Source organism: Artemia franciscana, chromosome 11 (assembly GCF_032884065.1).
Source record: "Artemia franciscana chromosome 11, ASM3288406v1, whole genome shotgun sequence".
NCBI classification, from domain to species: domain Eukaryota; kingdom Metazoa; phylum Arthropoda; class Branchiopoda; order Anostraca; family Artemiidae; genus Artemia; species Artemia franciscana.
In genome coordinates this window covers 30562444-30575474 of record NC_088873.1, presented here as the reverse complement: position 1 = coordinate 30575474, position 13031 = coordinate 30562444, and the positions used below count along the sequence as shown (strand labels likewise).

At 35.3% G+C, this 13031-nt stretch overlaps 1 protein-coding gene across 6 annotated transcripts in view; it reads left to right on the top strand.

The window, feature by feature from the left end:
* The window catches only part of LOC136033081 (cytochrome P450 4C1-like), a 183052-nt gene that overhangs the window by 40336 nt on the left and 129685 nt on the right, over positions 1 to 13031 (top strand). For 5 of the 6 annotated variants that reach the window (XM_065713683.1, XM_065713682.1, XM_065713684.1 and 2 more), the window contains one exon: positions 5946 to 6363. In XM_065713683.1, the coding sequence (XP_065569755.1) occupies positions 6198 to 6363 (166 nt within the window). In that variant the 5' untranslated portion in view covers positions 5946 to 6197. Of the gene's footprint in view, positions 1 to 5945; positions 6364 to 7295; positions 7408 to 13031 lie in introns of those variants that run through there. The other variant, XM_065713686.1, reaches the window with a different exon arrangement.

Genomic DNA, 13031 nt, shown 5'->3' with positions numbered 1-13031 from the left:
ATTCGGAAAAATTAGAAAAAAAGAAATATTTTTAACTTACGAACGGGTCATCAGATCTTAATTACATTTGATATCTTGAAGGATCTTGTGCTTTAGAGCTCTCATTTTAAATCTCGACCAGATCCGGTGACATTGAAGGAATTGGAGGGGGAAACAGAAATTCTTGGAAAACGTGGAAATCGAGGTATCTTACAAATGGGTGATCAGATCTTAATGAAACTTGATATGTAGAAGAATCTTGTGTTTCAGATGCTCCATTTTCAATTCGAATCGGATCCGGGGACATAGAGGGAAGAATAATGGGAAGAATAAGCACAAGGTATAGTTACGAGATTGACATAATTGGTACGGATTCGTTCTCTTTGAGGGAGCTGGGGGTTGTTAATTTGGAAAAATCAGAAAAATTGTGGTATTTTTAACTTAAGAACGTGTGACCAGATCTTAATGAAATTTGATATTTAGAAGGAACTCATGTCTCAGAGCTCTTATTTCAAATCCCGACCAGATCCATCGACATTAGGGGGAGTTGGAGGGGGAAACTGGAAATCTTGGAAAACGCTTATAAATGTCGTAGATACGTGATTGACTTAACCGGACTGGATCCGCTCTCTTTGGTGGAGTTAGGTGGTGGGGTTCAGTGTTTTGGCAAGTTTGGTGCTTCTGGACGTGCTAGGACGATGAAAATTGGTAGGCGTGTCAGGGAGCTGCACAAATTGACTTGATAAAGTCGTTTTCCCCTATTCGACCATCTGGGGGGCTGAAGGGAGAGGGAAAATTATACAAATTAAGGTATTTTTTACTTACGAGTGGGTGATCGGATCTTAATGAAATTTGATATTTAGAAGGACCTCGTGACTCAGAGCTCTTACTTTAAATCCCGACCGGCATTAACCCTCTGATTTTCCTTTTAAAGCAATGTATTGATTCTTAGAATTTTGCTAGAGCTCATACCATATGAGCTCTTGGCTCATCCGACCTCGTTACAAGTGCCATATGAGCTCTTAGCTCTTTTTTAATTATCGATTACTACGAGCCAAAGTTAGCTTAGTTACTAGATATTAGGTTTCGGTTGTTGCTGCAACCATTCCTCTTATTTACTACTATTTTACCTCTCTTATACGCAAATGGAGTATTAATAGCTCCTTTTACCTGACCGTGTTCGCCAGTTTTCTACCCTTCATTGATTCATTCAATTCTTGGAAAATGGGTTGAAAGTCTAAAAATGTACTACTAGTAACAAATAATTGAAACATCGTTGTATTTTAGCCTTTCAGACCAGTTCATGGTCAGACGTCCAACAAGTTCAACTAGTGGCTTAAAATTGAGTTTTTTATGTCTCCTGTAGATTTAAGAATAGGGTAAAAGTAATTGGTGTACTTTAAGTGGCCCCGCTTTTGTGTTCGAGTTAACATACTTATGCACGAATTTAGATATCGCCCGTAAGAAAGAAAAAACATGGAAGATCGATTCACACACCAATAACAAAAAAGTGTATCGAAAACTTTTGAAAATCAAAGGTTGTGTTTCTAAGAATTCCCTTGTGAGCTGCAGTTGGAAACAGTGAAAAGTGCCTATCTGAAAACAGTGAACAGAAAAAAGGCCATATCTGAAGTTTCTACTTTTCTATACACTTCTGATAATTCTTGTTTACCAAGCGATTTAGTTAAGAGGAATAAAAATATTTCGTGGTTAGGTTGTCAAAAAAAAATGTTGTCCCGAGCAGCTTCAGAAACAGTATTTTTTCTCTCTTTTAAAATGTTGAAATGTCAGTTGGGAGTTTTTACTTTTAGGCATAGGGCCTCTTGTTCTTATTTTCAACTCTTTTTTTTGCAATTCAGGTTTTGAGAATTGTAATTCTTTTGAGAAAAATTTTACTCCTTAGGAAATATTTCAGGGGACATAAAACTACCCTCCCCAGAAAAAATCTTTTTTTAATTATAAATGCTGTACATTTTTTGTTTAAAAGCAAGCAAAAAGGTTCTTATGTATTATACCAACACACTTAAGAAGTGAAGTTAGGTTAATCATAATGAAATATACCCCAACAGAATGAAAATATAATACTTCGATTTATATAATCATATAGTTTGAGCTATAAACTTGCACATTAAAGAGGGAGGGGGGGGGTAAAGTAACCTTACCCCCCTCAAATGATTAATATATAACCCAAATTATGCAAGTCGAATGCATTCTGTCCCCGTTATTTCTCTTTGTGGCTATGAAACCGGTTTTTCAGATTTCACATTCAGAAACCTTCTTGACTGTTTGGTATAATACAGGTGCCGCAAAAATAAAGTCAAAGAAAACTATTGTGCAGCTAATCAACTTCTTATCGTCAGGATGAGTAAACCAAAAAGAGAATATATCTATGGCACTTCAGGTGGCTGAGCACCTACACTGATACGTGACAGGTATATCCAAATAGATATGCCTATCAGGTATATCTCAACGTCTAAATAGCAGCATTGTCAGTTTATTTTGGCCTGGCGAGGTAGCTTGAATGAAAAATTAGTTTTTTGGGTAAAACTGAACCAGACTAAAACTTGTACAGGGTCGTGTGGTGCAGCAATCCAAAAATTTGAAATACAAATTTTGCGGTGAGACCACTATAAACAGAATTATATCTTCGATTTTGTGTCTTATCGAGTCGATATTGGTAAATTGATCTTTATTGCCACCACAGCTAATTCCTTAAGGGAGAATTCAGATAATATTTGGAACCTTTTTCATTTCCTGAAAGGGGTGTCTTTTCTGTTCCCTGAAAAGCTAAAAAAAGATGTTTAATGAAAACTCGAAGAATATAGTGATTACATAAAAAACTTGAAGAATATAGAGATTACAAAAAAAAGTACACGAACAAGGACTTGTTTGGAGATCACATTTGGGAAGGGGGAAACTCTTCAAAAGAAAAACACTGTTAAATTAAGCAAAAAGGCAGGAAGTACGTGTGGAAAGTCATAAAAATCATTATATTTTCAAAGGCTTGAATGTGGGCAAGTGTCGATTGTCGTTATGTTCAAAACCAATTTTTTCTTCCGTAGAACTTATTAGAAATTAGATAATTAGAGAAGTAAATAGCATTGTCGGCCATTGGTTTTGTTAAAAAAAATCTGAGCAATAATTTACATGTTTTTTGTGCATCAAAAGTGGCTGGAAAATCCCTAGTCTCCGATAAATGCAGATTCTTATAACATAGATGAATTGTATAAAATGCAGCTGAAATTGACTGTCATTGCAAAGAAAAAGCTCTGACGAGCGAAAATTGCTATTATAATCGGAACCTTGATTTAGAGCCCCAGTCAGTAAAATTGGTAAAAAACACATCTGGGGAAGTTGTTCCAGCTACTAAAAATTAAAGATATACTCTTGACTTTCCTAACCTACGTTTGCAATTTGTAACGCATCAACGCTTACTTCTTTTATTTTATATGAATAGTTTAATAGTTTCCTTTGCAGAGGATATGCTAACCCAAACTGAATGAACCTACGACAAAGAGCTGCACATGTTTGGTGTGAATGAACTGCTGCAATCATGGCACCAGCTAGGTCTAGGTAGTCCTGTAAGGTAGTAAATAAGAAAAACAAGTTTTTTCAACTGAAAGAAAGGAGCAACACCAAAAATGAAAACGAACAGAAAATTTTCCGTATATGAAATTCTCCTCAATACCTTGTTCTTCACGCTGAAGTTTATAGCACTCTTAAAAAAGCTTCCTATTCTAATTAAACGGCCCATGTGTTTCAAGAGTCATTCTTAAAAAATTGGGACAAACATTCAAACTTTTGCTTACAGAGCAAGGTATTGAGGAGGGGGCAACCCCTTCTTATGCTGAATAACTTCTGTTCATTTTGAATTTTAATGTTACTCCTTAGTTTCAGTTAAAAAAAAAAAAACTTCGGTTTTTGTTCAATTACTGATCGTACTTCAAATAAATCCGGTAAATCTGGCTCACCCTCCATGATATTGTCCCTCCTCTCGTGAGAAACCTCTCCGTGGAAAGTTGCTCGCACGTAAAATATATCCCCCTTGAATTTTCTCCGGGCAATCCCATCCTCACTGTAAAGTCTCCCCCTCCCCGTAAAATATCTGCGGACAATTCAGCCTGAAAATTTCTCCTAGCATGCTTTCATTTGAAAAATAATTTAATTGCTAATCGTTTTTCCGATCACTTCGGAAATGTCCCCTTCCGTGGGTATTTTTTCTCGGAAATCCAAACCCGCTGAAAATTTTCTCTGGACAATTCCCTCGGAACATTTCCAAGTGCAAAATTGAGTCGGCAACGGCAAAGTAAGACAAATAAAAAGAATTTGTATAGAAATTCTGTCAAATCCCCACAGTAAAGATTTCCTGTGGAGGGTTCACCATCGGAAATTCCCCCCCCCCCCTCCCCAAAGAAAACTCCACATGGATCCCAAGCAAAGACAACCCCCCCCAAAAAAAAATGACTGCATACTTTCCAATAACATACAATGGGCATTATTAACATTCCCACTAATATTCTGCATACTAAACAATGGACAAATTTTATAACTTAAACACATATCTCCTATGGGGGTCAAGTTATCTTCAATGGCATAGTTTCTGGACCTTTATCTATCCTGAACAAAATTTCTATCTCAAAATTTTGGTTGGACGATTTTGGGAAAAGGAGCGAGGGAGGGGGGTTAGTTGCCCTCCAATTTGGTCACTTAAAAAGGGCACTAAAAATATTAGTTCTCGTTCGAATGAACCCTTTCATAATGTACTAGGACTATCAGTTCGACATTATCACTTTTTGGGAAAAAATAATAATAAACACGCATCCGTGATCTTTCTTCTGGCAAAAAATACGAAACTCTACATTTTTTGCCGATAGGAGCTTGAAACCTCTACAGTAGGGTTTTCTGATACGCTAAATCTGGTGGTGTAATCTTTACAAGGAGTGTTTGACTATTGGGGGGTATTTTCCCCCTTTTCCAAAAATCGAACAAATTTTTTCAGGCTCGTAACCATTGATCAGTGACACTAAACTTAATAAATCGTGTATATTTGGAATCAGAATAATCAGACTCTTATGATTCATTTATTGATACCAAAATTCTGTTTTTTAAGAGTATCAGTCGCCATTCAGCCGTGTCGCTCCTTACTTACAGTTTGTTACCACGAACTGTTTGACACTAGAAACCATGTATCTACTGTAGCCTTGGGAAGGCATGACATAGCAAACTTTTATTTTGCTCGAATCAATGGATTAATCGATCAATAGATTTATAAACTATGGTCCAATTTTTGCCTTTTTTCAATCTTTTGGATAAAAACATCATATTTCTACTCATAGTTCAACAAGCTGGACGATTAAAACAGGAAGCCACTGAAGGGTTACAAATGAAATAGGTCCGAAAGCAATAAACAAGCGAAACTTTAAAGGCAGGAATGTCTCTCTCCGTGGGTACAGTCACGTTCTAGAATTGACCTTTATTATCAATATATAAATATTATGATAATATCAAAATAGTAAAATGGGCATGATTAAGAAACAAAATCCTTTAAAACCTAATTATAATATTAAAATTTTAAATCATATCAAAACCTAACAAAAAACTAGAATTACTATTCCAAGTTCGTAATGTGTTTATAATCCGCCAGAAATCCGCTTCTATAAGTCCAGTGTCCGTAAATAGTTGCTTATACTATGCAGTACACACCACCATATTCCAGGTTAATGAGTTACTAGGGACCCTAGTGAAAATTTACTGTTGGGAATTTATAAAGATTCATTATATAAAGAGCGAAACTTCAACTACGTGTCGAAAAACAACTTTCACTACCTGTGGTCTCCCACGATATACAGGCCCAAAACACCTTGAGTAAGCATTTAAAGGCTTAATATTTTTTGAATGAACTAGGATTTTTTATTCAAAAGTCATTGACTTGATACAAGTTGTGTTTAAAATTTGCTGTCTTTTAGGTCGGACCGCAAGCCACATACCTTACGGAAAATGACCTTTCCTATTTGTGACGTAGCAGGAATTTTTACTCGAGTCTGATGGTGACGAACTCGTATCTGTTCTACTCCGTGAGGAATCAAGAACTCTTGAGATACGAATTAGCTAGATACAAGGGAGTATAAGAGAAATCCTCCTTTTTTACTTGACCTTGGTGAAAATTCGTTTGAAGTTTTCGACTCACATACTGTTTCGACATAGTTTAATCGCTCACGATGATCCGTCGTGTCTTTATCGCATTTATTGCCTGTGCGGCAGGTGTTGAGTGTATTAAGTATGTAGTGCAGTTGATAAAGGTGTACCATAAGGTGAAACGGATACCCGGACCAAAAGCTTATCCAATTATTGGCAATTTATTAGACGTTATTGCCAATCTAAGAGGTTAGTTTTTACTCTTTTATCTTGTTTGAATTATTTTGTTTTATTATTTTACTTAAACAGCATTGAGCAAAGCAGTAGCCATTTTAGGCCTCATAATCTGGGTGGGGGAAAGGTATACCATTAAAAATATAAAATGAAATGAAATTAATGTCAGAAAAACTGGGGACAGCTGCCTCCCTGCCCAGGTCTTGAACCTCCACTGGAGAGGAGTGGACTTTTTATTCTCTTATGGAGTTTTAACTTCTACAGGATTCAAGCTTGGGGCTTCTAGGCTTTGTTCCTTATCCTGGTTTTTGCGTTTGGTAAACATATAGTAGAGCATTGTAAACAAATAAAAATAGTACCATTAGATGACTTTTTTTTATAGTATTTCCAATATTTTGGTTCCTTTTCTGACATTGCATCCCACCCACCCCTCTCCCCGATGGTTCTAGATGTAGCCCTAGGAATTTATAAGAAGCTAAAAAAAGCTTCTTCTTTTATTTGTTTAGCATATTTCCTTCAGCAGTCGCCAACCAAAATATATTTACCTTGCGTTTTTTTGCATAATCTTTTGTTGAATTTTGCACAATTTTCTTCCTTTTTTTATTATAATGCACCCTTAAAAACATTCCTCCTACTGGTAAAATAGTCTGATATCATTATGTCAACGAAGCAATTTTGAAATCCCAGTTTACGTGTCTTATTATAGTACCAATCTAGACTTTGGAGAATGACCAATTCTAAAAGAAACATTAAAAAATTCTGAAAACTACTGTCAAACATTCTTAAATACTTATATCCCTCCTAAAGGTGGCTTTGCTTCTGTCCCTCCCCCCTAACGGACAATTATATGGCCAGAACTGAATATACTATTCGTATCTACATAAGCGCGAATCATTGCTTCTTAACTATTTAGCGGCAAATGATAAACCAGTGGCGGAAGAAGAGTCGCATACTCGCATTATTGAAAATACAATGAGTATATATATTTTGGGCTGTATATTTTGTTGTTATGGGAGCGGGGGTATAAAGTGAGGAAAGTGACATTTATGAATTATATAAGTAAGTATTTTAGAATGTTTAAAATAGTTTTCAGAAGCAGTCATGCAGTAGACCCATACCATCTTTACTAAAATGCAAGAACCTGGGTTGTAAATAACTGGCTAAGATCTGACAAATCCATGATGCACTATCGTGACAAATATTTGTTTTTGGAGATTTTAATTTCTATGCTAATTCGCGACAGATTTTGGTTAGAATTTATATTTTTAACCAAAAATATTGCACCTCCTGATTTGATCCGGTACTTGTGTCTTAAAGCCACCACACTAAAGTTCTCTCGAGATATTGTATCGCGAACAAGAGACAATAACCGGTTTTCTTGGTCCTTATACCAAACAATACTAGTTTTGACTCGGTGGGAAACTACATTGTAGCTATGTTTTAATTAAATATTTAGTTGGTATTTTGGTTAGGTTAGGTAAGATTAGTTTAGGTCGTATTTAATATAATGCCGTCAGGGCGCCCCCCACTCCGTAATTCTTTGTTGTAGTTTCCATAATTTTTGCTACTAAACTATTATGTTTTCATCATATTTTGGCATAGTTCATTATGATTAACCCAACTTCACTTCTTGAGTGTGGTGACTATAAGATGCGAGTACCCTTGATCCTTTTGGCTTAAGTAAGAATGCTTGCTTGTAAGATCTTTGTCACACCGAAAATCCTTAATAGCTCGACAAGCTCATAAAAATTTGTATTAATTGTGGTTCTCAATTGTACTGCAGCTGTGGTTAGTGTGTATGGTAGAATTACTTTATGCTAGATACAACTGAATAAAAAAAGCGCATGGCTAACCCGTGTAACAGCATAACCATCATAGATTATCATTTACTAAAGTCTATTGTGTCGTAATACTCTGTATCTTGTCCATGTGACCCAAGCCCGTATTTAGGGGTGATGTTAGGGGGTTTGAGTTCTCGCCCGAAATCTTTGTCCGACTCGAAAAACGTAACAAAAATGCAGACAAACAAGATGGGCTCTTTTAGTATCCCCCCCCTCCACCCCTGAAAAAAAAGCCTGGATACGGCCCAGTAGCGACCCGATACAAATATTATACATTTTCTCAGACAAGAAGGTAAATATATCGTAATAGAGTACTTTTTGGGAGTAATGTAAATTTAGAAAAAAAAAATAATGAACAGTATAATGATTTTATCATCAGATTCCAAAAATTGTGTTTCCTCATGGCATAGGCCTATTACTCCCTTTCTTGCTATAATCAATTTTCAAGCTACCATTGAGAGAAAATTTACTTTTTAGCGGCATAATTTTGTCGACTCCGTAGTAACAGAAATTTTTCAAGATTTTTCGCGTTAAGATTTTTCCAAATTTGGTCATTTCTTAATCCGATGGCACAGCTAAGTGTATTAGGCGTCTAAGCCAATTCTTCTACAGTTGTTAACCGCGAAATTAATTTATTGCATTTATGCTATTTATTAAACTAATGTTGCAACACCGTAAAAACATCTACGTAAATACAAATATCTTTAGAGGCCATATTAATAAAGCGTGTATTACGTCTATGTTTATTGTGGACATCTTTTCCCAAAGAACATTTCAGCTGCCACATTTGCATGTCTGTGATACATTTCGAGCACGCAAATGAAGACTTATCGTTCAAGATGTCTGCAAGGATCGTCTTACACGATACTCCCTATGCTGATAGCATAATGAGACACCTCTTTTGCATGTGTAAATTCAACGTTCGCCGCATGAAATACCAATTTGCAACGAAACTTGCTTACAAAAAAATCCATTTCATAATATGATTTATTTGTTTCTCAAAGAAAGAAATTAGTTTATGCATAGACCACCAGATAAACATTTATGTCCCAATAAAATTTGATTGAACTTGGCAACAGATACGCAACATTTTATGCTATATATAGTTTTTACTATTGAGCTGTAATGACAGTGGTTAGAAGCTAGCAAACTCATATTTTTGCGGGCAAACAACAACAAAAAACAGATATTATTACAGCATTGAAAGCGTCTTTTGAAGCGGAATTACCCAAATGTGAAAGATTTCAGTCAGTCAAACTGCTTATGGTAATAAACGGAAAGTAAAGAATACACCCTGGCAATAAAAAGTGCAATTCTAAAAAGCAAACTGTTAAAACAGTGGACTTGAAAAAAGAATTCTATTTTTTGGGCTGATTTTACTAGCTGCAAAGCTGCTTACCAAAAAGCCACTAGCAGAACCCAAGGCTAATTTGAACGAAAATTCTAGTACCAGGGCTTTAAAAAGAAAAGAGGTGAGACCACTGCAAGATGTTGTTGTCGGCAATTCTTCACCTCAAGATAGCAATTTTTGCTGGTTTCGTGTTCGCCGTGTGATTCTTCTATTCTTAATTACTCTTTCAGGAAATCATGCCTTACCTCAAAACAAAATATGAATAGTTTTATGGTATGTTTTAGATAATACCAAAGCCAGGGGGGTTGAATTACTGTATCTTAGTGCGATTGTTAGGCATTTCTTTTGCCCCTAAGGCTCCTTTCACGAAATAACACTTTAGTTGAAGCATGAAATGATCCTAACTTGAGCTCAGATAGCTCAACACTTAACGCGTTTAAACGCAATTACTGTAATGTGCGACTCCAGCCTACTGAGATAATAACCATAATGACTCGGTATTTTATTGTTGCTTTAAAACGTTACAATCTAATGTAACATTTTCATAAAGCTGCTTTAGACTAAAACAGATCAAGTGACAATTGACATCATGTCGACCTTTTCTTCTTTGGCGTTGGATGTGTAGCTATCTTTATATAGCCGATTTCTTTCGGCGGTAATTTCAATTAAAAAGTTTACTGCTATTGAATAATGAATTAACCACTTGTCAGATTCAAATTTCCTTATCGTGTTGACAGAGATACTAAATCAAACGAGGCTTAGATACCATGTCAACATGCACTCAATTGACAAAAGACAGGAAAGTGTACCCCACCGGGTGTCGCGCGTACAGACATACCGCACCGGGTGTCACACGTACCCTCATAATCAAGCTTCTTATAACAAAACAGATCAAGCTCAGAGCATGGAAAAGTTTTTTTTTGGTTTTTAGGAGAACGAAGACCATCCAGTTAAGATGTCCAAAAGACAGAAAACTATCTTAACTTACCGCACCGGATATCGCACGTACCCTCACAATCAAGCATTTTATAACAAAACATACCAAGCTCAGACTATGGAAAAGCTTTTTTTTGGTTTTTAGGAGAACTAAGACCGTCCAGTTTTTCTCAACGCTTACCGTCTTACACTGAAGTTTTAAAATAGCGATAATAAAAAAACATTAAAAAAACATTAAAATTTATTAATTTATTAAATAATAAATAATTTATTAAAACATTAATTAAACATTGACATTATAATAACGATAATAAAAAAAAACATTACAATTTTAATGTTTGTTTTCACAATATCTTTTAACATGGGTGTTACTTCCTGCTTCAATCAGACTTCTTACGAGACATACACAGTAGTTTTTCTGGGGGGATAGGGTGTTTATTTTTTAGGGGGGGAATTCACAAATACAGCATAAAAAGCAAATCATACAGCAATTAAAAGAAAAGGTTGCAACTTTCAGGGACAGGTGGGCCAAGGTATCTGTGCTAGAGTATGAATGCCTGCTAGATGTGATGGTCTAACCTTATGTTCTGGTAGAAAATGAAAAACTTACAAAGGTTGGAATTTTCGGAGAATTAACGTGAAAAGATAGAAATTAATAACTTCCAGCAACAGACACAGTGCGGTGTCTGACGATTTCATTATAAAAGTAGAAAATTTTAAAGAAAATTATATAATTTATATGGTTTATTTTCAATTTAAAGGATTAAACATGCATTCTCTATAAATGATAATTGACCTGATTTTTTAGTGAATTATATTAGGTCAAAATCCAGTCTACATGTTAGCTTGAAAAAAAATTTACAATTCAAGTACAATAATTGAGCTTAAACTAACTAGTGGTTCTACTGGTCATAAAATTCTGCTTTCATCACCCTCCCCTACATTTCAAAGTACCTGGGAAGACAAGTGTTTGATATTTAAAGGGTAGACTAAAAGAGAAGCATAGTCGCTAAACGGTAGATGGTGATTTTCCTTTTCTATACTCGCGGGAGTTTCTACTCTAGCATCTTTCCCACCCACTTTGGCCCCGTTTTCATACCTTACATTCAGGGATGTATGTGCTTCTTGATAAAACAAAAACTATATAAAAGTAAGGAAGAGGTTGCCGTAATACAACAGGTACAACTTTCTTCTAGTTGTCAATGAAAACCCGAACGTTGACCCGCAATCGAGATAGAAAAAAACGTTTGCGGAACTTGGATAAAGCTAGAAAAACAAGAAATTAAGTAGCCATGGTCCCCGAGGCTGATCTGAAAAAGTGTGTCAAGGGCAAACAAAGTGTCTTAGTAGGTAGGGTATTGCAATTTACAGAAAATTTAATTATATATTTTTTTTCTGATTCTTTATCTAGGGATATTTCAAGGCTAATTTTGAACCAGCTACAAGACACACTTTAATTCACAGGTTTCATTTCTCTACATTTAATGGATTAATCTCCTTAGATAAGATAAGATTTATTCGTCACGATACACACATACAATATTACATTTTACTATTCCCCTAAATACTATTTGGCCTGTAAAACAGAAGGGAAATAAACAAGTCACTTACTCAGAGAAGAAGAAAAAAAATTTAAATAATCACTTACTCACAGAGAGAAGAGCAAAAAGGAGAAGAAAAGAAAATACGAATAAAATAAACACTATAGAAAACAAAACTAAATAGACTAATAGATTGAATAGACTAAATTAATTATGTAGAAATAATAAGGAAATACATATACATATACATACATACACGCATATACACGTATAAAAATAGATAAATAATTTCTAAGAAGCCGGGCAACTTGTTCATTACAATATGACTCGCAATTAAAGGATTAAAGTCTGACCTTCCACGATGAGTAAAAGGAACTTGAATATGATTTTCGGTATTGCGAAGATTATAATTAATCCGATCAGAGGTGAAAGACGGCGGAACACTTAGGGGATGGGGAAGGTCACAATGAAGTTGAGAAAAAGTAAAACATGCACACGAAAGAATATACAGTGACTCGAGATCAAGTAATGGGATAACTCTTAAACGGTTAGTTTCCTTAACGAGGTTTCTAGCTTTATTATAAACCTTAGGAAGTGGTTTTAACAGTGAAGGAAAGGTTGACATCCATACTATTGGACAGTAGGAAACGTAAGATTGGATCAAGGAGTGAAAAATGATTTCCAAAATTGATCCAGGGAAAATATGTTTAAGTTTCCTTAAAATACCAGGACTCCTGCATATCTTCATTTTAATCAAATCAACGTGACGCTTGAAAGACAAGTTTTCATCAACAAGAATGTCCAAAAAACGAACATATCGATCTTTAGATCTATGAATTATCCTATTTGGCTGATAAATGTCTGATAACTTGGGATAAATCTGAGAAACATGCGAAAATATCAAAAAACTGGACTTGGAATAATTTAGGGTAAAATAATTGTCATCAATCCATAAAATTACTCTCTCAAACAAGTATTCCAAATTTAATCGAAGCTCGGATTCACAGTTTCCCG